The sequence below is a fragment of the Paramormyrops kingsleyae genome, chromosome 21 (genome assembly GCF_048594095.1).
Source record: "Paramormyrops kingsleyae isolate MSU_618 chromosome 21, PKINGS_0.4, whole genome shotgun sequence".
In the NCBI taxonomy this organism is placed as follows: Eukaryota; Metazoa; Chordata; class Actinopteri; order Osteoglossiformes; family Mormyridae; genus Paramormyrops; species Paramormyrops kingsleyae.
The window spans coordinates 19736074-19763513 of NC_132817.1; the positions used below are offsets into that span (position 1 = coordinate 19736074).

The window sequence follows — 27440 nt, forward strand, 5'->3', positions numbered from 1 at the left end:
TTGGATTTTATTAAAAGTTTATTTAAAAGTTTATTTACATGAAGCACCTCTCAAATTAAACATTTTTAAGCTTAAAGTAAGCATTCTGTTTACTTAGCCAATGACAGATCATCTGCAGCTCGTTTTTACATAAACTCTTGATTTGTCGCCTGTGGATCATTGTCTGATCGGACGCCTTACAGTGTGCGTAGCTCATATTTGTCACATCTGCTTGTTAACGTCTCTCCCAGGCTTAACATCAGCATGAGTGTGCCATCTGTCCTACTTTAAAATATCATGTAGTACATGTCATATGATATAGTGATACTTTCAGACTTTTTTTTTTTCTTTTTTCTAAGCTGAAAACAGTACAGTGTAAATAACTATAAGGATTTCTCTAAGATATTCAGGTCTTCAGACCTTGCAGTATAAAAAAAGTCTTTTTTTAAATTATTTTTTTAATCTGTTGTCTCAACTGTATCTTCTTTGGATCTTTTATCTTTTAAATCTATAATACTTTGAGACAGGTTGGAATTCTTGGAAATACAAGTGCTGTTTGCCAAGGTCATTCCATTCCTGGGTCTGGTATTTCCAGATAAATTTTCCAGAACAGATGAACCGTGGCTATGTGGGGGCACTAAGTGCTGTTGATGGTTCATCCACAGCTGAGAAACAATTATTCAGAAGCAAATTAAGCAGTTTAATGAGTTTGACAGAGAATGACACACAGACCTTTCATTTATTATATAATATATTTAAATGATATTCTGTGATGCCACGTAAAAATGGATTAATGCCAATGATTATAGATTGCACAAAAGGTTTCCTGCTTTGAAGGTTGCTGAAGTTTAAACAAAAAAAATGAAATACTATACTTGTGGATCTATTTACAATTTTATTCACTGGCACTTCCGATGCTCATCAGCTAAATGTAACAATTTCTAGTCTTCCTGAGACTTTAAACATTGATAAAGACAAAAAAAATCATTTTAAAATAGATGCTTTCCCACGTCAATCCTGTGGGCAAGTCAGGGCACCTTCTCGAACTCCTTGATCAGACCCTTAAAGTCGATCCGCTCCTCTGGGGCACTTTTCCAGCACTTCGTCAACAGAGTATAGACCTGCATTGAAAGCCAGACCGGAGCCGCTTAATGGAGCCTTACTGTGGACTTTGTGTGATAGGAGAACTTATACAGTTAATACTTTTAAAATGTCCTTTAAAAATATCTTAGGAGTGGAATTTGAATTAGAGGTTTTCTAAAGACATACAGTGTTGGTTTTGTGCTTGGGGCTACACTCACTTTTTCTGGGCAGTTTGGTGGACAAGGTAGTCTCTTCCCCTCCTCCAGAATTTTCACCAGCCTGGTGACAGTCATCTGACCTTGGGTTCGCCCAATCATGTTCAAGAACACCTGCGAAGACAAAGGGTGGGAGGGTCAGAAATGCCGCTTCATGGCTAAATGCTAGAGGAACTGCAGAAACTGGGCTGGTTTGCATTAGTGTGTAGGCAGTGAATACCAGAGCTGCAGTGGGTGAGTTTGATTTGTTGACATAATACAGTTCACCACCATATATCATTATGTTAACGTTGTTCCTTTACTTCATCAGTATTATGTGACGATGCCCCCACTGTCAGAAAGAGTTTCTGTGGCAGACGTGCGCAGGTGGGTTTTTAAGGAGTTGCCTACCTGCATAGGACTTTTCTCTGGCTCACAGTAGGTCAGCAGCTCGTACATGGTCACCCCAAAAGACCAGACGTCTGAGGCGCGGTAGAACTTGCAGTGCAATAAGCACTCCGGGGCGTACCTGGAGGAAAAACCACGCAGCCAGAAGTTCACTTAATGCACCGTCCACCCGGGGTGGCAGATATCTTGGTGGTTTTCTCACAGTTGTTAGAAGTGGTGGTTTGTGCTGAGCAGGATGACATCAGCCCAGATCAATATCCAACTGCTCTCGCATTTACAATCCAGAATAGTGTTTTTCATTATCCTCCTTTTTTCTTCTGGCAGTCTATTATTAAATCAAGTTCACAAACTGCCACAGCCCAAACCGGCTCGGTAAGACTGCTGTGATTTTCTCATTGAGGTCTCTGGCAGTTTGTGACCCCGGCTTCCAATGAGGCCACTGACCTCTCTCGTTCTCACCAAGATCAGTTTCTGAGCCACCCTCTGGTACTGGCACCTAATATTCTCAATGAGGCCACCTATAGTTACCGGCGCTTCACTTACAACGATATCCCTCACTGGTCCTGGCCTTTAGTTACAGCTGAAGTCATTTACAGCTATTGACCCAGCATTATAGACCACTAGGTCACCCACGGTAATCCTTGACTATGGCCTTTCATGCTACTGGACTCCTACCAGAAGACGGGACTGTCCAAGTCGTCCTTCACGGTGTAGTAGCCCTCGTTGTCCTTGATGCTCTTGGTCAGCCCAAAGTCTCCGATCTTGACAGTTTCCTCATTCTCTACCAGCACGTTTCGAGCAGCTAGGTCTCTGTGGATGTAGTTCAGAGACCCCAGATAGTCCATTCCCTGGAATGAGAGAACAAGACTGCTTCATGAATGCATGCTTTCCATCACCTCGCGCAGCCAAAGTACAAATCCAGGAAGGGCTGCTACCATGTTTGCTGCCTGCCATGACATACCTGGCATATTTGAGTTCCATAACTTATCAGCCTCTTCAAGTCCATCTGGGCCTTCTTGCGGGGAAGGTACTCCTTCAGGCTTCCCGAAGGTAGGTATTCCATGATCAGCCGTATGCTTCTCCCACCTAGACAGACCACAGCGACAGGGCCAGTGCTAAATACTCGCTCAATTTAACTTTTCCTTCTGTATGCGTGACAGGAGGAGGACACGGAATGTTATCAGCTGAAGTTTAAAAGTACTGCTGCTTATATCAAATTATTTTGCGTTCTTGTAAATAAGGTAGAGATGTGAGATATCTGAGCAACAGGGAGTGAAGCAGACCAACCCGTGACAGTCCTGCAGGGGTTCAGGAACCCAATTGTGGACGTGCATTTTACGTTTTCAAAAATGTATATAAAATTATAGCCTACTTATTTTTAAAATACGTGTTTGCCATTTAAAACTGTGGTCGATCTATGCCCTATTAATTTCCCCCCGCACCCTTACCCACAAATTTTAGATTTTAGGATATTTTTCATACGTTCCACCAAAACTTTCGGATTACCCGTTGGGTACCTGTGGGTACCCCAACCCAGAGAACACTGTACTTAGCCTGAATTGCCCAAGTGATAATATCTAGCTTTATAAATAGGTAAGACTTGTAAGCTGATGTAGACGAGAAGCAAACAAGCAGGGCTGCCTTTCTACATTAATGAGGTTAAAAAATCTGTAGAAAGATCAAGCTGGATCTTGTTACCCTCTTCACTGCAGATGCCTTTGTACTTGACGATATTTTTGTGGTAGAGATCCTTCAGGATGTCGATCTCACGCCAGAGGCTGCTGCTCTGGTCCTCCTTGTTCTCGGGCTTCAAGGACTTCACAGCTACCAGCTCGCCGGTGCGGTCGCCCCGCGGGTCATACATACACAGCTCCACCTTGCCGAAGTGGCCCTGCGGCACGGCGGGAGGGAGACTCCGTTAGAACGTGGAACCTAAACCTCTTCATTGAAAAACATGCGCTTCACATTTCATCAGGTGTCCTTTTCTAGTGACTGTCTGGATTATGTATAGACACATTTGCATCATGTGTTTGGAACTAGATTCAGGTCCTGTTAACACCCCGTATTAGAGTAGCTTTTACTTAATAGATTTAATCCCTCGCATACAAGTGAGCTTTGTCCATTTCCATGTTCCCCCAAGCGTGTAACAAGTACATTATGTTTACACTAAAGGTAAACTCGTTTTCCCGGGATCTCATTTCTTTGAAATCAGCACCGTGACATTTGATGCAGCCAGAACATGCCAGAACAGTACCACATAACCGTCATCTCCTTCCTTGCCACACATTGATTCAGACATCAATTGACGCTGTAACTTGCCTAGGTGCAGTTTGTTATTAAAACTCTGTGAATGAGTCACAGTCCTTGCTGGTATCACCAGTCGAACCACAAGTCAGAACGAGACTTCGTCACGACTATTTTGGGCATTGCCAGCAGGAAAAGAAATCTAGACAGCTCAGGAAATCACAGTGTGGCTTGGAATCAAAGGCGTGACGAGAAGGACTTGCCCGCACCTCTCCGAGATCTCTGATTTTCTTTAGGAACCTCTTCTCAAACAGGGTGGGGTCCACCTCTTGGGCTGGAATGATCCCAGAGGCGATGGATGGGTCTGCAGGACGGAAGCGGACCCCAGTGTTTATTTTGAAGATGTTTTATGACCGCTTATGATGGGATTGACTGCTAACGGGGACTTACTCTGCTCCTCCAGCTTGTTGAGGTCCCTCACAATCGCTCGGAAGAAGGGCCTCTTACGGGGGTCGTAGTTCATGCACTGTTTCATGAGGTCGGCCAGCTCCTTGCAGTCTGGGGTGGCCAGGCTGCACTCTGCGGCATAGAACCTCTCTTTCTGCTCGGGTAGAACACAAAGTGTTATTCCTTTGTACCTGCCCAGTCCTATTCTTACGGCTCCGGAGAATAATAATTAAACAGCTCCTGCTAAACCATTTAGAGCTCAGATATGGGAGTTAAATGGATTAAAGGTTTATTTGAGTGAGATGCTTTAGCAAACTCCAGGCCTCTTGTTTTATTATGTTAAATCTGTGGTGGGAAAACGCCGAGGAGGGCTGAGCCGTACCTCTGTCAGCTTTTTTTCTTTCAGTGGTGCCTCGCCGTCGTAGCAAATCTCCCACAGGGTGGCGCCAAAGCTCCACTTGTCTGCTGCCACGCTGAGGTCCTTTACATTCCTCAGGCACTCTGGGGCAATCCAGGGGATGCGGTCCACACATTCTGGAAGTGGGGAGGCACACACACCAGCATTAGCACAGTTTGCCTAAATTAAGGGCTGTGTAGGCCGTAGCAGAATGTCAATGTCCCTTTCTTATGCAACCCTTCTGAAACATCCATGTGCTGGAAATATCAGAAATCCTTGGCTTATTATGGTAATACGGCTGTGTTTCAGGAACCCCCCCCCCCCCCCATGTGCCCTGCCCTACCTGCCCTGGTGAGCACAGTGATTGGAATGCCTGGATCGCTCAGCTTGATGAAGGGCCCGTCTTCACCTTCTAGGCCGTCTCGGGCCAGGAGGATGTTTTTGGTGCAGACGTAGCCGTGAACCAGCCGTAGATCCTCCTGGGGGGGCAGATTTGAGTTGGGTAGGTGAATGGCAGCTTGTGGCACAGAGGGTTAAGCTGTTACATTTGAAGTGGCTCATAGATATAGTCAGTATCAGCACATTAAGGCACATTACACTAATGCTTTAAGGGGCCCTATTATACTCATTTTTATTATTCATAATTGTATTTTTATAATTTACTTGCTTTAATGTTCCAAAAGTATATCTATCTAATTGGTTAGCTTGCCCTACATGCTCTGCCCCAGTCTTGTGGTCTGCAGGCAGATTCTTGCAGGTAGGCAGCCAATAAGGATTGTCTTACGAGGTGACCTCACCATGTCACGGAAGTAAGAACTAGAATACCAGTTATGTGTTTCAGGCAGATTAGAGAAGAGTGGTTTCTGTGGTGAGAGTGTACTTTTTGGTCTGAACACTTTGCAGACCATTTACATGCACATAACGCTATATAACACATTAAGGGAAAGGGAAAAACCAGAAAAGCATAATGGGGAAACTATAATGCAACCAGAAAGTTACTGGAACTGTGTGTAGATTCTTCTGCAAGACATTTAAACTGCATAATATCATTAAGATATCCAGTTCTGTGTGTAGGTGCGGTGTCCCAATCCGCTTCCCTCCCTCCCTCCCTCCCTCCCTCGGACTTTATGCTCTTCAGGAAAGGCACAGTTCCCCCCCCCCCCCCTCGGTGGGGCTCCTCTCTCACCAGGTAGCTCAGGGCACTTGCCAGCTGCTTGGCCACCTGGAACTTCCACGGGGTGGTAATGAAGTGCCGCTGTTTCTGCATGAAGAGGTCCAGCGGACCCAGCTCCACAAACTGCTCCACCATGATGTCTGCGAGAAGGGAGCGGCCGGGTCACATGACCACCTCATGCTTAGACAGATGAGCCTTGGTGCTAGTGGTAGGTGGGCTTACCAGATACTCCCAATAAAAGTGTGTTAGACCAGTCTGACTACAATCATCCTACCTACTTCAAGTTGGGTTTGTTATGTAAGTTGTCACCTTCATTGCCCAACTAAATCAACTTCACTCGTGAATGCAGACTGTTCTGCTTCCTACACCTGCAGCTGTTTTTCCTGACAGGTTATGTCTGACAGTGTTCCAGAATCTCGCTGGTCGGTGAAGCATGGAGCATCTTTTAGCTGAGACTCACACTCCAGTTCGCGGACGCACAAGCCATACAGCGGGACGATGTGTTTATGGGACATCTGCCGCATCCTGCTGGCTGTCTCGAAGAACGCCTGCCAGGTAGAACAGGATAGGTGAGATTTGGTGGGATGGTGGGGGGGGGGGATGCTGATGGGGGCACTCTCACCAGGGAGATGTCTCTGTGACTGGACCCCAGCACTTTCAGCACCACCTTAGTCTCGCTGTAGCTGCAGTAGCCGCTATCCTCGTCATCCTCATTTTTCACCTTCATGATGCCTGCATAGATGTTGGTCCTGGTACCCCGACCCAAGTGCTCCCCCTTGTGGTGGGAATGCGCATGAGCAAAGGCAGTTAAAGGGCAGCACATATACACACACAAAAACATGCTCGTTAAGTATGGCTGTGTTTGTGGGGATTCCCATTGATGATAAACAAATTTTGGCACTATTGATTTTACTAAGTCCAGTCCTTGGTGACCCTCCCAGCCTCCAACACACCTGAACCAGGTATTCAGTGTTCCTGACTGACTGGGAGCTGGGAGGCAGTAAAGTTTCGCCTCATAAGAATATTCGCACCAAGGCTGCCTTTTCAGATTTTACCATCCTGTCAGGAACCTCGGGGATATGCGTACTACCACATGAACACCAGCGCCTACTAGTGGCGGGTGTCACAGATAAATGCATCCTCGCACGCACGCGTACACACACACACACACACACACACACACACACACACACACACACACACACACACACACACACACACACACACACACACACACACACACACACGTGAGGCACACCTGCACGATCTCCTCCTTGGGTATCCTGTGGAATATCAGCTGGCTGAAGAGATGATCCTGTGTATCCTGGTCTCTCTTCTTGGTCACTACCAGGAGGTTGGAAATTTCTGGAACAAACGCGGGGAAGTTAATCACCGGGACAGCCCCAGGTGTGGAAGTGCACAGCAATGAGGTGAACCTGAGGAAATTCAGCCCGGTCTCCATTTTGACCCTTCCCGTTAACTGAAGACGAGAGGAAGAGGGGCCTTCCGCAGGTCTATGAGGAAGTCAGAGCGACCGCAGGGGTGTGTGGTGAGCCGGTGGGTGGGGAGGGAAAGTGCAGTGTGGCATCGGCCACAGTGACATTCAGAGACATCCTTCTGTACAGCCCCCCCCCACAGATTACAGGAGTGCTCTCTGACACAGAAGGTAACTGAGGCTGTCGGCGCTTCACCAAAGTCACAGGAGGAAGTCGTTTCTACACAACAGAGTCGTCCGCTTCCTGACTCACGTCTAGAGTTTCGTAACCTCTACAGCCGCTTCCGAAGAAAACGGGTGCGAGTCGTTCCCTGGAACACTGCTTTCACTGCTTTCACTGCTCTTCCTGCTCGGGGTGCCCGAGGGTCGCCACAGTAACCTGTCTGTTAGCTACTTGTTACTCCCCATGGGAAACACAGCAGGGCCCCCCATCCAGGTTATAACCTTCAGTTCAGTGCTCCCGATTCTATTACATATGTACATTTAATTAACTAGCACCCCCCCTAGAGTTACCATTGTCATACATTTATATACCTGGATAAACATATACTTGCCTACAAACACTCTAACTACACATTTAATCAAAACTGAATTATGGTTGAACTGGACCTCTTAGGCTCTGCTTTACCTTGTGACAAAATATCTTGGTTCACCTATGCTCTGTTTTGAAGAAGACAATGTGACACAGTAGCTACAAAATCCACTCTAAAATCTAGGCAATACACCCTTTTCCTTGGGTTACTGTGTTGCCTCCATGCCAGTACAGCCCCCCTTAACCCAATCTATCATTCCCGCCACGCAATAACAGTTGACATCATCATCAGCCTGATTTCAATGAGACAGGATTTTTGTCTCATTCACTTCCTGGGTTCTGGGCAGTATGATGCAGTATGTTTTTTTTCCATTTATGCACTTAGCAGATGTTTTTGTCCGTAGGGACGTACAACTAAGGCAAATGGCACGTTGCAAACGTACGTGCAGTTGAGGAGTCAGCTTGGCGTAAGTGCAGCTAGGCTGAGCATGCAGTGAACGCCCAGGTACGAGTGTGAGCAGGACTGGAGCAGGAGCTACCAAACAAGGCAAGAACCTAATGCGACTATTCAGGGACCAGAAGTACAACATTCGAACATTCAGGGAACATGAGGCATCAGGCTGGCGGAGTAGAGTGTTAGATGAAAGGCTGATTTGTTAAGAGGCTGTTATCTTAGGGGCTGTTTGTCGGTTAATGACTTGGGCCTCATAATGTGAGAGTTGCTGGTTAAAGTCTCAACAATGTCGCCTCTGTAAAACACTACTGAGTTGGTGGGTGTGAACTTCCCCTGTAAAACCGGACAGTGATGCACCTCGGGGCTCGGGGGGGCAGCAGCGCTTTAGCTGGAAGCTGACGTTCTCCGTCCGCAGGCACTGTCCCGCCAGGTAGTCCATCAGCTCTTTCAGGCTGCTCTGCGAGGTGTTTGTTCCACATAACCGGAATCCTCCCTCTGTCACCTCGATCTGGAAGTTCTTATACTGCCGGGTCATCTTGGACTCGCACAGGTCCACCTGTTATCCGCCGTAGGGGTGAGGGACAATATTTAAACAAAAAAATAATAATAATAAAAACAAAGGGGGTTTGTTTGAAAATAGACTGGAGGACATCATGACAAGAGACACATTCTAATTTTGGCTATAGACACATTTTTTTCTTGTTGCTGACAAACAATAAAAAGTTCCCTTCCTGCGGTTTGCACTGCAACCAGATGGTATCTCTGGCCAGTGTTAGCTGAGCCTGTTTGTTTACTGGCTGGATGCAAAATGATAATGCCACTGTGCTAGATGTTAACTGCGAAATGTAGAGGTCTCAGTATAAATACACATCGGTAGTAACACTGTTGTTGATCAGGCCAGCTACATCAATGACCATAACCAGTCCCCGAAGCCTTCTGTCTTCTGGTAAACAGTAATAGCTAATTCCTGACTGCTGCCCCCAGATCATATGACGTCAACCCCCCAACCCCAGCGCAGCGGCGAGCTGTCATACATCGTTGCATGTGACCGTCATGAGGATGTGGCTGTAGTCCGTGCAGCTCCAGCGCAGCACATACATGCCATCCTCGTTTCCCTCCTGGCGTAGCTTATGAATGGCATAGTCGGTTCTGAGAAACAAAAAAAGGAACAGGTGCAATAATAAACATTTTTTAAAAAAACATGCAACGACCACTGTCCGGAGGGTTCGCTGCAGCATGTCGCGTAATGGAAAACTTTTTGGCGGTTTTCAGTTACTTTTACCGCTCAATGCCGTCAAAACAGCTGATGATTTAAAAAAAAAATGAGAAAGAAAAAACATGGAACGCTGCTGATCAGTGACCACACGCCCATCCACACATCCTTTGTGGTAATTCTAGCTAATTCTTAGATCCGTCTTTGCTGCGGTGGGACGACGCTGCAGGTGGGAACGGATGCCATCCCCCCCAACTTACGAGATGGGCCCATGGCAGCCGTTCTGCAGGTTCTGCACCACGGAGGAGGGAGCCACCTCCGTGCAGAGGTAGTGATGGGCATCCACAGTCAGTCGGAAGTAGCCGTCCACCAGGGCAATGAAGGACAGCGCCTCAGCGGGGAAGGCCAGCTGCATCTCCTGTAAGACGCAATCGGTGCCCCGTTAGCTATGTCTCAGCGCTGTGGTACAACAATGAGAGCTCCGCTGTCCATTTTGAGCACCAATCCATGTTCTTCACCTACTTATCGTATTCAGCGTCTCATGGGTCTAGAGACTATTCCAGAAGCTATGGGCACAAGGCAGGGAATAACCCAGGATGGGGCGCCAACCTATTGCAGGGCTCACTTACACACACAATCATACCTATGGACAATTTGGCAACTCTAGTTCATCTGGTGAGGAAACATTCCATCCTTGCTGCTGCTTTCTCTCTCTCTCTCTCTCTCTCTCTCTCGCTCTCGTTATGGTGACCTTAAGGATCTCCTACTAATGCATGTCATACATATCTCCTCCTCGCTTTTCAACCACTGTGATGTCCGTGTTCCGTGCATCTCGGTTAAACCACGGACATTAGCTAAAACTGGTAGAAGCCTGTCATGTCTTCCACCTGTGTGAGAACTTACCATCTTCATCTCTTGTTTGTAAATAGTGACTATGGACTCCTTGATGACAATGTGGGTAATCTCGTGAAAGTCAGAAAACAGTTCCCATCTATCCATGGTCACCTCTTTCTTCTCATTTTTGTTTTTCATCTTGTTTTTCTTGGATTTGTTCTTGTTTTTAAGTAGGAAGGAATTCTGCACAGATAGAGGGGGGACAAACCTGAAAGCTTACAAACCAATCCGTATATCTTTTTCATTTAAATGGATGTACATGCTGGCATTGGAATATAATATTTAAATTTGCTCATCATTATGACAACTTCTAAAATGTTCACAAGAGCCCTTTCTTGTGCAAACCAAGGTCATAATTGGTATCAAGGCCATAAATGATACGCAATCATACAAGGCAGTGCATTGTGTAGTTCTGATAATTCCCATAACTTTATATATTGAATAAATGTAAGAAATTAATCATTTGTGACTTAGAGTAGAGGGAAGGGTTACAATTTGTGTGTTAGTGCAATGCTCTACTTACATTGAGTGGCTTCTTTCGCCAAGAGATGCCGTTGTTCCCAGACACTTGCACCTCGTACACTGGCGGGTCACACTCGTTGAAGGCGAACACTGGAAACTTCATGTTCTCGTTGGAGACCTGCAGTATGCTCGTCTCGTAGACCTCCTTGCCAAAGGACCGTGTTAGGGTCTCCAGGGTGGACAGGTACTTGACCTTCAGGTCATGTGTGGTGACGTGGCCGTCCTGGATGGTCTTGCTGTTGAACTCATTGAGGAAGTTCTTGAAGACGTTGTTGATTCGAACACGGGTGAGGAAGTTGCGCTGTTTGATGGTCTTGTTTAAGCTCTCTGGGATGTACTTCTTGTAACTGAGAAGAAAACAAGAGGGGTTGGTTTCGTTCTACTCGCCTGCATAGCCTGCCAAGGTCAGCAGCCTTGTTTTTGTAATAAATATGGACATTAGACTCAATCAGTCTCAAACTCGGGTTCAAATTACTAAGCCAACTGCAAGGCCAGCTTCAGTAAATGCCCAGCTGTGAGTCATTCTGGATAATGGCAAGTTCTAAGGCATTCAATAAAGAGAATAAAATTTCCCTTTCAAATGACTATTATCGGTGTGTGAGAGGGCGTCCCTTACCTGAGCTCTGCTGGTATGCTGGGCAGGGACATCTTTTTGTTGATGGCGTGGTGCGAGATGGCCAGCACCGCCATACCCAAACATTCGTTCTCGATCTCGTGTACCTCTTCCTCACTGTGGGAGCTCTTCAGCGGGGCCAGTCCTTTTACAAAGTCATACTGCCCCTAAAGAAGAAACAATGCAACAGAGCAAGCTGGTCAGCCGTGATGCCGCCAGTGACCTCCAGCCAAGCAGACGGGACCCTCGGAGTCTGCAGCTGTTCCGGCTGGTGGAAAGTGTCAGTTGGCCGACTCGACCAGACACGTAAGGAGGCCCTGTGGTGTCATTCGCTTAGTCATACCAGAAATCCCCCCTTTAAATGTCAGATTTGGTTTGGGGGGGGGGGTTGCTGAAGAAAGACAGACAGAATTGTTATACTGGTCCCCAATGCCATTTAAGGCTGTAGATGGTGGTGCGCGATGTTACCTGGGCAAACAGGTACTCTAGGGACGCAGCGTCCAGGAGGGGAGTTCCTTCTGGGCTCTCCTGCTTGGCACAGCTCTTCTGTTTGTTCAGGGAGTACCTCCAGATGGGAGACTCATTCTCGTTGGTGCCGTGCCAGTTAGTGAAGTAGAACCTGGACCGAGAGATGCTGTGTCACGCGGCGAGTTTCCCTTCCGGTCACCCGAGATTCTGTGTGACGCCTGTGTGTTCTGCAGTCAGCGGCGGTACGTGCGTACGAGGGCGCGTACGCATGCTGGCAGACAGCCCTTTGCGACAGCACCGCGCACGTCTGCTCTCGGCTCTTAGGGAGATTTCCCACTTCCGTATTTAAGCGCCACCAAAAACCTCCACATCCAGCTCCTTGCCCTTTCCTTACCATGCCCCATGAATCATTTTAGTTTTCACGGCTGTGAGGAAACCTTTTTTTTTTTGTTCCCCCCAGTAAAGGCATCGGGACATGCATGTGCTTCACACAGGAGTTACATGCGTCACTTTCAATGTGACATAAGTCCCCCCCCACCCCCGCGGCCGACACTCACCTCATACGGTAATGCAGCTTCACGTAGCTGTCACCGACTGTGAAAATGTGATTAGGGGGATACCAGATGTCCCTGTATTCTTCATAGAGGGCGAATAGGTTGTGACAGAGGGGAGAAATGCCTGAAAGAAGTGAAAGCATCTGTAAATGATCATCGCTAAAAAGTTTCTCGTTTCCATGCCAGGTGTGACGCTGCCTAGCACAGGATGCACTGGTAAATAGGAGACAGACTTTCATACATCTTTGTCACAAGAGAAATGCATGTTTTAACTATAGTGTGGGTCTCCATAGGTGTCCGTGTTAAGTGTTGTTTTACCATCTTGTTTGTCTGTTTCCAGGATACACCCTTTTGCCGATTTCGCGAGCATGCTCTCCTGCACGACTTCCTCTGCTATACCCTCCCCCTCCCCCACCCCCGCACACCAGAGACAGTGATAAGCAGCTCTGCGACTTTGGCCTGAGGCTGGAGCTAGTTTCCTGATGACATCTTGTCGGCTGTCTCAAGCCGGCCCGACTTACGGCATCTCTTGGCCGCCTCGAGGCACAGGTCCTCGGCCGAGTGGCTTCCCTCCTGGATCTCCAGTGGGTTGATCTCTGGGGTGTAGAAGTAGATCCCCAAGCCGCAGGCTGTGACGAGCACAGCAGTCTCGGGTCTCCTCGCCTTCCTCATCTTCCCGCAGAGTTGCCGGCCCAGTTCCATCGCTGTGAGTCGTGACATTGAGCCCTGGAGGGGAGGCAGGAAGGATTGTTCCCGCTGAAGGCCAGCGACCGCCCTGGGTGGGATCTCCCACCCAATGTCTTCCCTTTTCATGTCGGCTCAAGGTCAGTTTCCATACAAGCCAAAAAAATAAAAAAATATGCATCCTCAAAGCTACAATGCTAACAAGCACTGTTAATGCTGAATGTTTATCATGAGGGGCAGTGTGTAGCTCTGTGGTTTCCAGTGCCCATGATCCGAAGGTTACAGGTTCAAATCCCCTAGCAGGCAGAATGATTTCCCTACCTTCTCAACTGTGCATTTCTGTTAAATATATAAATTAAATCATTTGACTTGGTAGACACAGAAATCTGCATTTAACATCTTAGTTTTTCTTGTACTAAGGTCTCTATCAGGGACAAAGCTGGATTTTTGGGTTAGCAAGACACCTAGGCTAATAAAGTTCACTTAATCTGGGGTACCTTAAATTCGACAAGTTGCCAACACAAGTCCAGTTCTGTTATACATGAGGTCCTTGGACTCCCTATAGCTTAGCATCTCTTTTGGAAAATAATCACAATAACTTTTTGATGGAGTGTATTTCTTCGAATAAAATCTCTGGATTTCCATGTATATTCTCATTGACATCATACACTATTTATAGTTTCATCCATCTTCCATAACATCTTTTTGAGCACAGTGAGCCGGCAAGCTATAGAGAGAAGAACAGGGAACAAGGCAGGGGACAATCTGCAGGGGATATAAGAATCCAGAAGAAACTAAGTGCTAACCACAGAGTCATGACACCAGTTTCTGTTTATACTCGTATGAAGAGTTGTGTATTGGAAATGGATCTGAATACAACAGGCAAAGGCTAGTTCCCTACCCACTGTGACTGTCACGTGTTAAGAGCGTGTCGCTACTGCCTCCACGATCAGTGCCAGCTGTCACTGCTCACCACACCAGCATCTCCAGAAGCTCTGCACTGATGGCAGGGATTGAATCAGTTTCCAGTCAAGCCGTGTCTTAATGCTGTAAAACGTGAGGGATCCTCCAGGCCTGTGCTGCTTGTGAGATGAAACACCAGCAACAATCAAGGGCTGGAAATGCTTTCGCATGAAGCGAGCATTTAATTCATTACGTCTACCTTTGGGCACCAAATCGGCCACCTGCTGAACGCACCCAACCAGACTCCTGGGTGAAACACAAAGGATTCTGTAAGGAGATGTTCCTGCCAGGGAATCCCTCCCTCAAGCGCCTGTCTTAAGTGGTTTCTCCATTCCACCAACCTGCTCACTTTCATTACTGGTGCAGATCTGAGGCCATTCGAAGTCAAAGCATTTGATTCACTATACTTATTGCATGTGTTCGTGGTGCAGGAGAGATTATTCAAAAATCAAACTTTCTGATATATGTAAGGCCATTTTTCTGACAAAAACCTCCAATTTCCAATGTTCCATCCAATTAGCATTGTGTTTTTCTTGTTACTGCAAGGATCTAGATCTGGATCACAATGACTTTAACTGGGTAAGTGGTTGGTGAAACTAGACTGTACGGCTGAATGCATTACTATTTATTTAGGAACCCTTTTTGGACCCTGGGTAGGTCATTTTAAGTCTCACATGGCTGTTCCCCAGCCCTAATACTGACTTATTCATATCAATATTACTGCAGAATACCCCGTACTGTCGAAAAAGAACTCACTGCATGACTGATCGGCTTTTTTTTTCTCTTCATATAAGCAGGTCATCTCTAATGTTATGGGGTGACCTCGTTAACCTCAGTGACGACCGGTGCATTATTGACAGCCACCTCAGCTGCGATAGCTGCGGAAATCGCTAGCGTGTCTGTGGATGGATGTGCTTTTGACCGAAGAATCGAGAAGAACAATTTATAACCGCAAGCTTGGACTGCAAAGCACGTCAAAGTTTGTGAATTTTTTTTGGTACACAGTTGAACCACCGGGTACAAATTCCTCACTTTGTTCCTACCATTTACATCAGGCCACCAACACATGGAGGAATCTGGCATTTTGGAGGGGGTCCTACAATACAGGTATCTGCTGCTTTTCAAGAATTGGAACGATTATTCCAGAAGAATAGTGCAAACTTGTAGTAGTTCCAGATCCTTGATTATCCTAGCTTTATAGCTTCTCAGCTCACTGCTGTGACCCTCCAAACTAAGTGAAAATATGCTCTCCACATAATTCTTTTCTGCTGATTTATGTTAAGTCTTATAACAGTGATGATACAGTGAGCAATGTTCTTGGGCAATTGCCAACCAAGTGAGAAAAAGGGCAACTCATCTGGATGTGGATGATTGCAAAGAGTTGCCCACTGCTGATCTAAATTTTTCAAATAGAAATTTGTTGCCCAATATCAATGTAAAAGTGCCTGAGCAATAGTGGTCAACAACATTGCCCGGCAACATTTGTTAAGTTGCCCTGTGTATCATGATCCTACGTATTGTGGGAACAAGTCAGCCTACTGGGGAGGTGTGTAGCTCAGCAAGTTAGGTGATTATAAGTCACTGGTTTAAGTCTTAAAGTCAGCAAAGTGTATTCACAGTTGGGCTCTTCAGCAAGACCCATCACCCCTAATTGCTCCAGGGACCATCTGACCCTGCTTTCAATTGTACGTGAAAATTGTATAGTGTTTCTCAAACCAGTCCTCAGCTACCCCCAGGCAGTGCACATTTTTGATCTGTGGACTGTCTGGCAGGGAGCTGAAAGAAAGCAAAAACGTCGACCCTTTCGGGGTCCCCAAGGATCGGGTTGAGAAGCACTGCTTTATGTAAAATCATCTTACTAAATTAAGTAATTAAAATTGCTATGCCTTTAAACCGGATAAGAATCCAAGCCTCGTAACATCCAGTAGTGAAAATCATCTGTTCCAAAAATGTTTGCTGCCCTGGCTTGGATTAATTCCCAGTGGTCAGCCTGTTGGCTGGATAATGGGAGTATTACTGCTGCCCAGGGCACAGCCCGAAGAATCCACATTAGCAAACACTCTGGCTCCCAGCACAGTCCCACTGCAAGCAACAGCTGCATCTGCAGCAGTGGCATAGGATTAGTTACACAAGGAAAGGCCAATGGATCTCATTAAGGTATTACCCTGGTGTTAAAGGGGGTTAGAATCCTTTATGAGACAAGCACTTTTGCATTCCTCTTTACAGTATATTCTTTAAGGATTATGTACAAAAAGCCATTTTCAGTATCATGCATTAGTGGGCAGTGGTGGCTTAATGGTTAGGGAAGCGCACTTGTAATTGAAACATTGCTGGTTCGAATCCCCGACCAGCAAGGCACCACTGAGGTACCCTGAGCAAGGTACCGCCCCCAAGCACTGCTCCCCAGGTGCTAAATTAGCTGCCTCCTGCTGTGTCACATATGGGTTAAATGCAGAGGACACCTTTCGTTGTTGTGTGCTGTGACCACTGATCACCAAATTCTAATTCTAATAACACTAAGAATATGGAAATTTTGGTAACACATTTCTATAGGGGCACAAATGACATAGTATTATACTATTTCTTATGTATTAATTAGCCACAAATTAAGTGTTAGTTACAAACTGATCTCATGTTTGTTCATCATTAATGAATAATAACACATCTTTCATCTTAAGTAGCAATTATAGTAGTTTATTCAGTTCATGATTCATACTAAGTGTTTGCGTCCCCTCAAAGTGTTACTGGGTTTTTTGTTTTTTGTTTTTAATAAATAAAGTCATCCTTCAGAATGGCAGAAAAGCCACGTTTAGACTACCAGTGTGTGTGTATGTATAGATACACTTCAGTGTAGCATACTACTAGACAACTGTAAACACACTACATTTTCTGTTGATATATCTTTGCATAACAAAATCCTGAGGAGGAAAAAAATCCAGTCATCTTCAACTGCCTCATACGTTTTGAATTATAAGACTGAAAGCCTGATCTTTTCGAAGAGTTATGCAATAACACAATTCACAACAAAGGGAGTCTGCATTTCAAAGGATTTCTCTATACCAACAGTCCATAGTGGTTTGAACATGTATATAATCTGGAGGTTTTTAATGTTAGAATGCTATACACCTATAAATATTTCACTGAAACTCGTTTGGGAATACAAGTGTTGTCCATCGTTCCACCTGCCAGCCACTTACATTTCATCAGTAGACACTTTAGTTCAAAGTGTGGTACAAGAGAGAATAGCTTGGGTTCAGATAGTAGGGTTAAGTACCCAAGGAGCTGTTAGGGTTAAGTACTTTACTCCAGGGCTTTACTGTGATATGATTACTATGCTGGCCAAGGAATTCAAACCCACAGCCTTCCAGTTCACTGGCACAGAGCTTTAACCTACTAAGCCATTCATCGCATCTGGTACAGGGCTGCAGGTTGTCGCAATTGTTATTTCATAATTAATCAATTTTACACTGATAAATAGGACCTTAAATAACTGATAAAAAGGACATTAATCCATTGCAAAAAAATTCTCTGACTCAGCAGTCTCCTTGAGCAAAAAACAAATGTTTAATACTTAAAGGTGAATAATGCAGAAAAGAAAAAAAAATATATATATTTTTTTTTTTTTCTTTTTTTCAGGCAGAACCAATTGCTGGTCAGGACTGAACTTTAACATCAGATAGCTATCATTACAAAAAACAAGTTTTTTTGTTAATGAAGAACAACAACAAAAGTGAGTCATGGTACTTTTCACAAATATGGCCATACATAAATATGGTATTTAGACCTTTTAAAATCAAGTTAACAAAAATTACTTTTGCCTTGCCTTTCGATTAACATGCCAGCTTTATAAAGATATTTTAAGTTAATGAATATCCACAAAAACAGAAACCTTCATCTACATATCTGATGTACTAAGTCTATCACAAACATCTTTATACATCTAGTACTGGTTTTTATCTCAAATGTCACTGACATGGTAGCGATGTCTAAGAAAACTGCAGTAAAAAGTGATTGTAATTATGTACAGTAATTTTCTAAAACCTTTTTCCCCTACTCTTAAGTAATTAAACTGTTGTGAGTTAATACCCATCACTGTGGCTCATCTGTGTTGCGTTATAACTGTTGCAGATGCTACAAGCATTAGTCATTCGCTAAAGAAACGTCGTTTCTGAGATCATATGACGCAACATGTTCCATTTCATCAAATCACCTTTAACTATAGTTACTTAGTCTGCCTAAGAATGGTTTGAAACACTAAGAAACGTACACGTTAATATAGCATTGAATTTTAACAAAACAAAAACCAGTTTGTCAATGTGTATCTTGTCAAAACCAACTCTGCATCTTTATTTCCCACAGTAAGCTGTCAAGCTAGTTTTCCCAGTTTATGGGAATATGGGGGTGAGCATTCCTGATGTCAACACATCAAACAGTAAATTATATTACTAATGCAATAATAAAGCTAATGTTTCTCTGATTAAAGTTGTCCTAACATTGGTTCCTACCCATGTAATCCTAGGGCTTCAGTTGTGCCTGAAGAGTGGATGCTGAACATCTCTCAATATTGTATGCTGCTGTCTTTAATGACTCTGAGGCAACAAGCAATGGAAGACGCGCTTTGAGGATGTATGGTAAACCAGGTTCTAAACTTTACATTGTCTGGCTGAGGGATTCAGAACCACAGCTGTGACTTGAGCTAAAGAATATTGTTATGTTTGAGCAGGTCCATAGGGAGTCTAAAACAATCACTGCTGCAGGGCAAAGGAAATTCACCATGCCTTTTAGGCCATTTGATGCATTAGTCACTGAGACTTATCTAAATATAAGTGCTTTAACATGCTTTTTAATAATGATTTTATATTTCTCATAGATGCCTTGGGTTGCAATTAGATCTACAAGAGGTATTGCATTAGAGGGCCCATTAGCAGGATTCAAATTGCTAAGCACGAATGAGGCAGAATGAGGCACATGATTTATTTTTCTATTACAATCAGGAAGCTGGCTGAAGAACTTCAGTATATGGTGCTGAAATTGAATTTGTAGATACATATCACAAGATAAATGACAGCCGGAGTGCTACCATAGTTCAGTACTTGATTAGTGTCTGTATTGCTAGTACTACATTTCATACAAATGAATACAATATGAAATAAAATAGAAACATGTACAAACAGCTATATTTATTAGGAGTAGCTAAACCAAAAACAAGTTAGCCTGTCAGGCTTGGGGTTAGATCAACTGAAGTGGCATTTAAGTTCAAGTCACCCTATTGAGGGGTGGGAGGGGGCTTATTTAGGAGTGCAGTTGATGTACCACATTAAAATTGCTGTTGTACATGAAAGCTCATTAAGTCATAACCTTCGTTTGTCAGAATTACCTCTGGTCAAACAAAGTTTAAATACATTTTCTGAAACAGGGTTTTTTCAGGCTTAATACAAATAAGTGTATCACTGGGCGCAAGCATTAGAAAGACTTTTGTTTTGTTGTGAAGCACTTTCTCTCATAAAAGCATGTTCCCAGATATAAAGCCTTCATTCTTAGTCTGTCCCCCCCTCCCCCATTTTCATAATGTATATTTTTCTCCCCAATTTTTCTACCAGAATTAGTTGTCCAAAGACATTGCCTGCCCCCAAGATAAGGAGTTGTGCTTCCTGGATATATTCTGTGTAGTTTTCTTTGAAAAATGAGTCAAACCCCATATCCCTCAGTATTAACAGACCACAACCTGCAGGAACATGACCATAGTTTGGAATCACTTACGAAATGGCAAACCCATAATGAAACAATGCAATTTGCTGCTACAGAAATCCCAGTCACCACAAAAGAGATTTTTCCTTGCAATCAGTCCCAATCAAAACTACTACAAAGCTTTCAGACAAAGCATTCACTGAGTTAGCTGTTGGAGACCATTATTGGAAATGACCTAAATGGTCTAATATAGCTAGGCCATCTTGTTTTAATAATTAAATTCCCTAATATGTTTATTTACAATAATGATTTTATTGTACATCTTTTAAATCAATACTTCACGCTTGGCCTATACAGGAGTCTTGGAACCATTCCCAGCATATCAACCTTTACTATGAAAATGTTAGCAATCAGACCAGTTACTCACGGTACAACATATTAACAATTAGCAGGTGCTTTTGTGCAAAGTAACATACATGTGAGGAAAATGCTGGATAAGCCAGTGTCTGGAGTGGTTGGGGTTAAGGAACTTATTCAAGAGCTCAACAGTGCTGTGGTTACTCTGCTGGCAAAGGGATTTGAACCCCTGACCTTCTGGACATGGACAAAGGCACGTAGCCTACTGAACCGCACACCCAAAGCAGCAATAGCAGTTCCTTAGTACTGACACTGTTTAAGTGCAATAACAACGTTTACTGCCATAACATTGTGGCCATAAACTGTTTTCAAAGCCAAGTCTTAAAAAAAAATGCTTTTTAGGAAAAAAATACCTGCTTTGGTTTGCTAATAACAGAAAAGATTATTTCAAGCAATATTTTTTTGAAATCTGAGTTAGAACCAGTTAGAACTAAACAACATTTTTTCAGGTTCACTGTTAAAAAAAAAAAAAAAAAAAGTTTGTAAGCCCCAGATGACAAAAGTGAAAGTACCCTTGTCTGTATTACTCATTAGGTTAAAAGATTTAGTTAAATTCGAACTAGCACATCTAACGATAAAACAGTAAATGGATTACTGGTATAACACAAAATGAAATATTATGTTGATTAATACAACCAAACCACACCCCAAATAGTATCGTCATACGAAATTCGTGTAAGAACAATAATTCGCGTACACTTTTACATAGTACAGTATACGTGATTACTCTTCTGTCGATTGCACCAGCTGTAGCTTTTAAACCCCTTTTCAACCAGGAAGGCAGTACTTAGTCTATACCAGTTAGTGAATGACAAAAAGAAATTATCGAATACTATGATTATTTGTTGCAAAATATCACATATTAACATTTGACTAAAACATAAATGTTTTATAATGTATTATTACATAATATAAGCATCGGGAAAGAGCTTCTAAAGAGCTGTCAACTTTGTAACGCGTTTTCCTTTTATTCTTTTACATACTATAGAAGTTCGCATCTTTGTCATCAAATAACTGAAAATTAACAAATGATTTTTCGGTTTTCTTCAGCCCCTCATCCCTTTATCGTTTACCTTAATGGCCTTCGGTTCGCTACTAAAGCCGGAGCGGTGCACACGACTCCGACGACACTAAGCCGCGAGGACAGCCGCCCCCTCCCCGGATCCCCCGGCCATTTCTGTGTCGGGCGGCGCAATGGCAATCGTTTTCGCTTCCTTATTGCTGCGAGTGACACGAGTCCAGCTCTCGTTACATGACAGGCCGATTCGTCGTTAAGCCCCCCTTTTTTAATTAATTACTAAGGGGGTTTTTTTAAAACAATCGGCTTCCAGGCACCCAGCCAAGTACCCAAATGGCTTCACAGCGACTTCAGTCCCTTTTCACGGTGCCACTTCAGCGAACATGGACGGCTTTTTTTCCACCTTTCGATTTTAAATACCAGAATGATTTGGTTTTGAGTTTTTTCAACCCAATAATGCTCCCTTTTTAAAATCTACACAACGCCTTTTTAACAGTATAAGAGGAAACGTGACAAAGAAGAAGAGAGATCAATCGCAGGGATTATTAAAAAGCCTGCGAATATGAACTTACCTACTTCCGTATCTTTATTGCCATCGACAACTTCTCAAGAGCTCTCAGAAAAAATATCCCAGACTCGTGCGCCGATAAGCCTGGGTGAACGTTAGAAATGCGTCTTTATCAATATCTGTCGACTTTTTCCCCCATAGAAACGCGTTAAATCGTACAGAAGAAGCAATAATCCGCGGGTGACAAACTGTGTGCCCCGCTCCGCGAGGCTTTCCTGTCAAGCGTCGTCTCGATTCCCGAAAACAGGGCTCCACTCAGTCCGAGCACGATGTTGATTGGATGCCGAGCCTGTCACTCAAAGCGATCGCACTTTATTAACCATTGCGTGACCACGTTAACGCTGGAAGGCGTTCCCCGTTCTCCCTCGAAATCGTCGTGCTGTGTAAGTGGCCGAGTCACACCAAATGGACTCTTCCGCGCATCTGTGCAGTGGGCTATTTGGATGCAAGATGAAATGCACGAATAACCGTGCTTTCGAGTACAATACTTTATTTTTGTTAGGTTCGCTACTGGGTTTTTTCCCCCGTATATCTCAAAGTTACAAATTATTTCTTTATGTGCTTGGTCAACGCAACGAATAACGTGTTTATTAATAATAGTAGTAGTATAGTCTTAGAGAAAACACGCGGCACATTCTGAAAGCACTGTAGTTTTCTGTACATGCTGCAAAAGATTGTTGGTGTTTTCCTAGTGCAAAAAAGGGAGTTCGGGAATTTATTTCTGTGTCCGTTACGCCAGCTTTTTGCCGTGGTCTCTTACAAGAAAGCGGAATACAAACCATGATTAAGAGTTAAGGAATTTCCCCTTTGCATTTCCTGGGTTAGGTTCTCATTAAATTAGCACCAGAAGTTATGCTATAAATATGGCTTTATTTTTCTTTTACCGGTAAAAGTAGTTTTACACGGCTCCATGGTTCATAATTTCCATGACATCTGATATTTTACAACTCCTCATTGGCAGAACATTAACATCCATCTGTGCATTTTCTATTGCTCTTATCCATCTGAGGGCTACGCAAGTGCGACGGGTTTGTGAATCGCTGGCGAGAAGCTGGGTACATTAGGGCCCGGGCACATGTTTTACACTGGGGGAGGGACTTCCCGTTATTTCCATATGAGTATCATCGGCACGTCACTGCCAGAAAACATGGTTTGAATTTCCCATGAAAATTACAATGCGTCGTGCGGGGAACGTTAACAAGAAACAGAAGCAAATGTGACCGACTCTCGCCTGTATCTGAACTTAATCTTCATTTTTGTAATACTAAAGAACAGGTACAAACACGCATTTAATATATACATCTAAATATGACGTTAGGTAGACAAATATTACGTTATATCATCGAAAATAGAATCAGCTTGTCTGACCGTATACAATTGTTAATTTCTTCTTGAAAAATAATTTTCTGCAATTATAACAACGTAGACACGTGTGCATTTAATGCGTCCTATCTGTTAATGCCGTCTTTGAATTTTCAATCGATTGGGAAAGGAACAGGACATCCGCGGCAAAAAATCATTTGACCCGGAGCAACACACGAGAAGTTACACATTAATAGATAATGAATTTGATACAGAATACATGCAACTAATATTTGCAGTGCCTGTTATGTTTTCCATCTAAATAGATGTCTCTTGAATGAGTATTACGTGCAGCATTTACTGATATTTTATTACACGTATATATTTTTCATTTCGTATATTCAGTTGATTCCGTTTCATATTGTCAGTGTTTCTGACTATATTTTACAATTTATATTTTTAAATCTTACAGTCACATTTAACAAACTTTCTGTTGACATCTCACATTTTAAAGTTTTATTTATCACATACACAGTTAAACTTAATTTTTTTTATTGCCAAACTCTACCAGATTGTGAACAAGGGAGATATATATATATATATATATATATATATATATATATATATATATATATATATATATATATATATATGGGACAGAAGTATGCAGACATAGTATTAGACATTAACAAAAAACATTAAGAAAAATCTTAAATATCCACAGTGTCCAACTGGCAGTCGAGCTCCCCTTCATTTTTAAATGCATAAAATTTAGAGTGCTTCAAAAACTTTAATAATATACGTCTTCTTATCAATAAACTACTGACACATCTTTAATCTATAATTACTGCTTCAGAAGTGTTGCCATTCATCCACAAAGCAACTTGCCAACTCTAAAATGTACACAGAAGGTAGCAGGTGTTGCTAACGATTTGAGACTGAATGTCATGGTAGTGATTTAAACGGTGCTGCCATTTGGTTCCCTAACAAGGACAAATATATTAATCAAGATTTAACCTGTAGTGATACAGAAGTCACATTCAGGATCATTTGTAGAATTTAATTTATTTGAAAATGAAACCCGAAAGGTCTTTTTTTTCCCCAGCTGGCATAAAGGAAACTCCCATCACTCAACAAAATTTTATTTACATTTTTTTCATTATTTTAAAGAGTGTGTGCATACATACTAAACTTCACCGTGGGACAAAATAATAAATTAAATGCTGTTGTGCTGATTCTGCGCACATTATCCAACAAAATCTGCAAAACAAAATAATTCTTAAATATTAATGTGCAGCCTTGTGTAGTGGCTGATTCTTTGTTTTGTTCAAATTGCCCCTTCCTTATTTTCAGAAAGTCAAGGAGGAAGTGACCTTATATGGTGTCTTTGGAGTCAGTCAGTTTCTGCAAAAGTTATAAATTCCTTTTGGTAGTTTAAATAAGGAAATGTTTTCATGACTTTGAAGGCAAATTATACTTTTTATGTGACAAGGGCACATAGATGGTTTAAAAAAATACACACATTGTTTAACACATATAAAAGTAATAGGGATAATTATTTTCTGGAATGATGCCTTGAAGACAAGATGGCCGCCATCCTTCAGTTATCACAGTACTGTACCTTTACTATGGACAGCATCAGCACTGTGATAACTGAACCAGGGCGGCCTGTCACATCAAGTCTCCGCTTGAATCCTCCCCAGCTGATGAATGAGAGGCACCCGTTTCAGCAGTCTTTACAAATGAAGTCGGAGTCATTTTGCAGGGTGACATTATTGCAATACCAGTGAGCTTGCAATGGATTCAGTATAGTTAGAAACGCAATAAAATTGATGTGAGGCACATTCAATAATGTCATCAAATTAAAATTACATTGACAGGCAAAGGCATGTGTATACAATGGGAGAGATGACAATCCATTGTAGTGATAAGGAATGAACTCCTAAAACTTAAACAATATGCAGTGAGTGAATTCTAAGCTATAGAGCATTAGAAACTGCATTGTAAGAATCAGCGGACTTGAATTTGAAAATCATGATGATGGGCATCTTACAAGATAAGACATTATGTTGTTCTTAAGTCTACAAGGAATACAAAATGCATGAATTTATTTGAATCTAGTGTTATGTCCGCATGCAATAAGCTTTCTCAGAGAATTACTGGGTAAAAATGAACTTATGAGGCGAGCTGTTTCCTATGGGCAACCACACAGAACGATGTTTAGGGGATTTTGGGTGGGAACTGTTAGTGTCAGTCTACCATAATAAAAATATGATGAAGGGTTAAAAACATCGTGTACACGTTTGTTTGCTCAAACATCTCTGGCGAGCACACGAATCGGTAATTTTCATTATAACCATGCACTGTGATTATTTTTAATTTGGACGTAATGCATTGGAAGCGGAGGTTTTAATTTTAATGTTTTCTCCAGACACTTCCATCATGAACACACGAAAAACAAACGGTACTCAAAACGTTTGTTATTTATGCATGTGGATTATATGCTACTGAAATGCAAAATAACGTATTAATGAGACTGGGAGCAGTGGCAATTATTTAGGACTATAGCGTTATATTATGCGAAAACAATTATTTATTCATGCAAAGAGAGGTTTACGTCAGACTTGTTATGATTATACTCTGCTGGCCCCGCCCTCATTGCGAACTTCTTCCGCAGCGAGCCAGTCGCATTGCATACAAAAGAAACTCCTCCCCTTGCGACCACGCCCCCTGGTTACTCCTTCGTGTAAACAACTCGATTAGCTGCGTGTGACATTTCACGGGACGAGGGCAAAAATACCCTATTTTAAAGCATCTGCGCAATATATTTTTTCAAACGCATTTGTTGTTTACGTGCACTGTAAATACAGATTGCTTCTCCTCAAACTGGGGTCTTAGCCAAAAATTCTACACTTAAAATGCCTGAAACTAAAAAGCACGCACACGAAAACAGACGTACGCTGGAAGACAACTTGGCTATACTGCAGAACAAAACAAAATATGTACAGTCGACTTTCAAAAACATAAAATATATTGAATGTTATAATATTATTACGATTGAAAGCAGTTTTGACTTTTAATGCACGCATTTAATGCATAGACTCGTCTAAAAACTCATGGTTACGTACAGTACACTATATACTGTGGTGTACATAAATAATGGTTGCTTTTCAATATGCATGTAAAATGCAAGCCTACGCTGAAATCAATTAAACTGCAAGTCGTCTTCTTTCATGCAGTCAACAGCTAACGCCCAACACCGTACACACCCCTTCACTGCAAAAACTGTAAACAAACCTCAAAGCCAGCGCAAATACCACTATTTACCAAACCATTACATGTAACTTGTCAGAGGTTTCATCTAACAGATCTGGCAACACCTTACCCGCAATTTTCTGTTTCTTGTCCGTGTTTACGTGAATATTTTAATGACGCAGCAAAACAACACTGAACAACGTGATTGTCGCCATTTTTTGTTATTGAAATATCTCGGTAAGCCATGTGACAAATCAAAAAAGAAGCTTCCGGGTCCTGCAGCAGAAGTCCTCCTTTTCGTGTCTTCTGCACTTGTTTTGCACAGTTTGGAGTTGGATATTATGAGGACCCATCTCACATACCTGCTGCCACTTCAGCGTTACAGAGACCACTTTTCACCCGATCATTCGGACACACTGGTGTGCAGCGGGCGAGCCTGCGTAGCTTTCAGTATGAAGACAGTAAACTGTCATTGGTTAAATCTGCCAAAATTAAAAAAAAAAAAAAGCGCTTCCCTCCTTGCGCGACTGCTTCAGACTGTGTATGATCTGTGTTAGACAGGTTAAGCTGCTTTGTATATAGTGAAAAAAAAATTGTGCTAACATTGCACTTATTACCGAAGCTAAACACAAAATGCAAATTCAAACTCATAGTTTCACTGAAACAGATTAAAACAGACCATTCCTTAATACAAACAGCATTAGATAAGCCATTTTAACCGCCCTAGTGCAGTTTTAAGACTACCTTTTAAATTGATTTCATCCTTCTTGTCTGGTCTAGTAATTTGAGTCGGAAAAACAGCTGTGTTGGACTATGCTGGTAATTGCCCCTAAATATGTGAAACATTTCCCTTCATTCAGTTTTATATTAAATC

At 42.9% G+C, this 27440-nt stretch overlaps 1 protein-coding gene across 3 annotated transcripts; it reads right to left on the bottom strand.

Annotated features, from left to right (window-relative positions):
• Positions 1-26982, bottom strand: LOC111841014 (tyrosine-protein kinase JAK1-like). 3 transcript variants are annotated; one of them, XM_023806430.2, is made up of 24 exons: positions 26697-26982; positions 13193-13397; positions 12675-12795; positions 12118-12268; positions 11653-11816; positions 11038-11383; positions 10524-10697; positions 9881-10038; positions 9442-9556; positions 8765-8963; positions 7185-7291; positions 6549-6701; positions 6387-6474; positions 5939-6066; positions 5096-5231; positions 4738-4889; positions 4359-4509; positions 4178-4272; positions 3363-3555; positions 2626-2750; positions 2340-2512; positions 1668-1785; positions 1281-1391; positions 1-1100 (listed from the first exon to the last, which is right to left on the bottom strand). In XM_023806430.2, the coding sequence occupies exons 2-24, from the start codon at positions 13389-13391 to the stop codon at positions 1008-1010; spliced, it is 3450 nt and encodes a 1149-aa protein (XP_023662198.1). In that variant the 5' UTR covers positions 13392-13397; positions 26697-26982; the 3' UTR covers positions 1-1007. The 3 variants fall into 3 exon arrangements, with proteins under 3 accessions (XP_023662198.1, XP_023662199.1, XP_023662197.1); XM_023806431.2 differs by lacking the exon at positions 26697-26982 and adding an exon at positions 22018-22259; XM_023806429.2 differs by lacking the exon at positions 26697-26982 and adding an exon at positions 22014-22259.
• Positions 26983-27440: the final 458 nt, after the last annotated feature.

Coding starts and splice junctions, on each gene's coding strand:
- LOC111841014 (XM_023806430.2), bottom strand. CDS start 13,391: ATGTCACGACTCACAGCGATGGAACTGGGCCGGCAACTCTGCGGGAAG. Junction 5,232..5,938: donor CAAGTGCCCTGAGCTACCTG/GTGAGAGAGGAG, acceptor CTGCCCCCCCAG/GAGGATCTACGGCTGGTTCA. Junction 3,556..4,177: donor AAATCAGAGATCTCGGAGAG/GTGCGGGCAAGT, acceptor GCCGTGCCGCAG/GGCCACTTCGGCAAGGTGGA.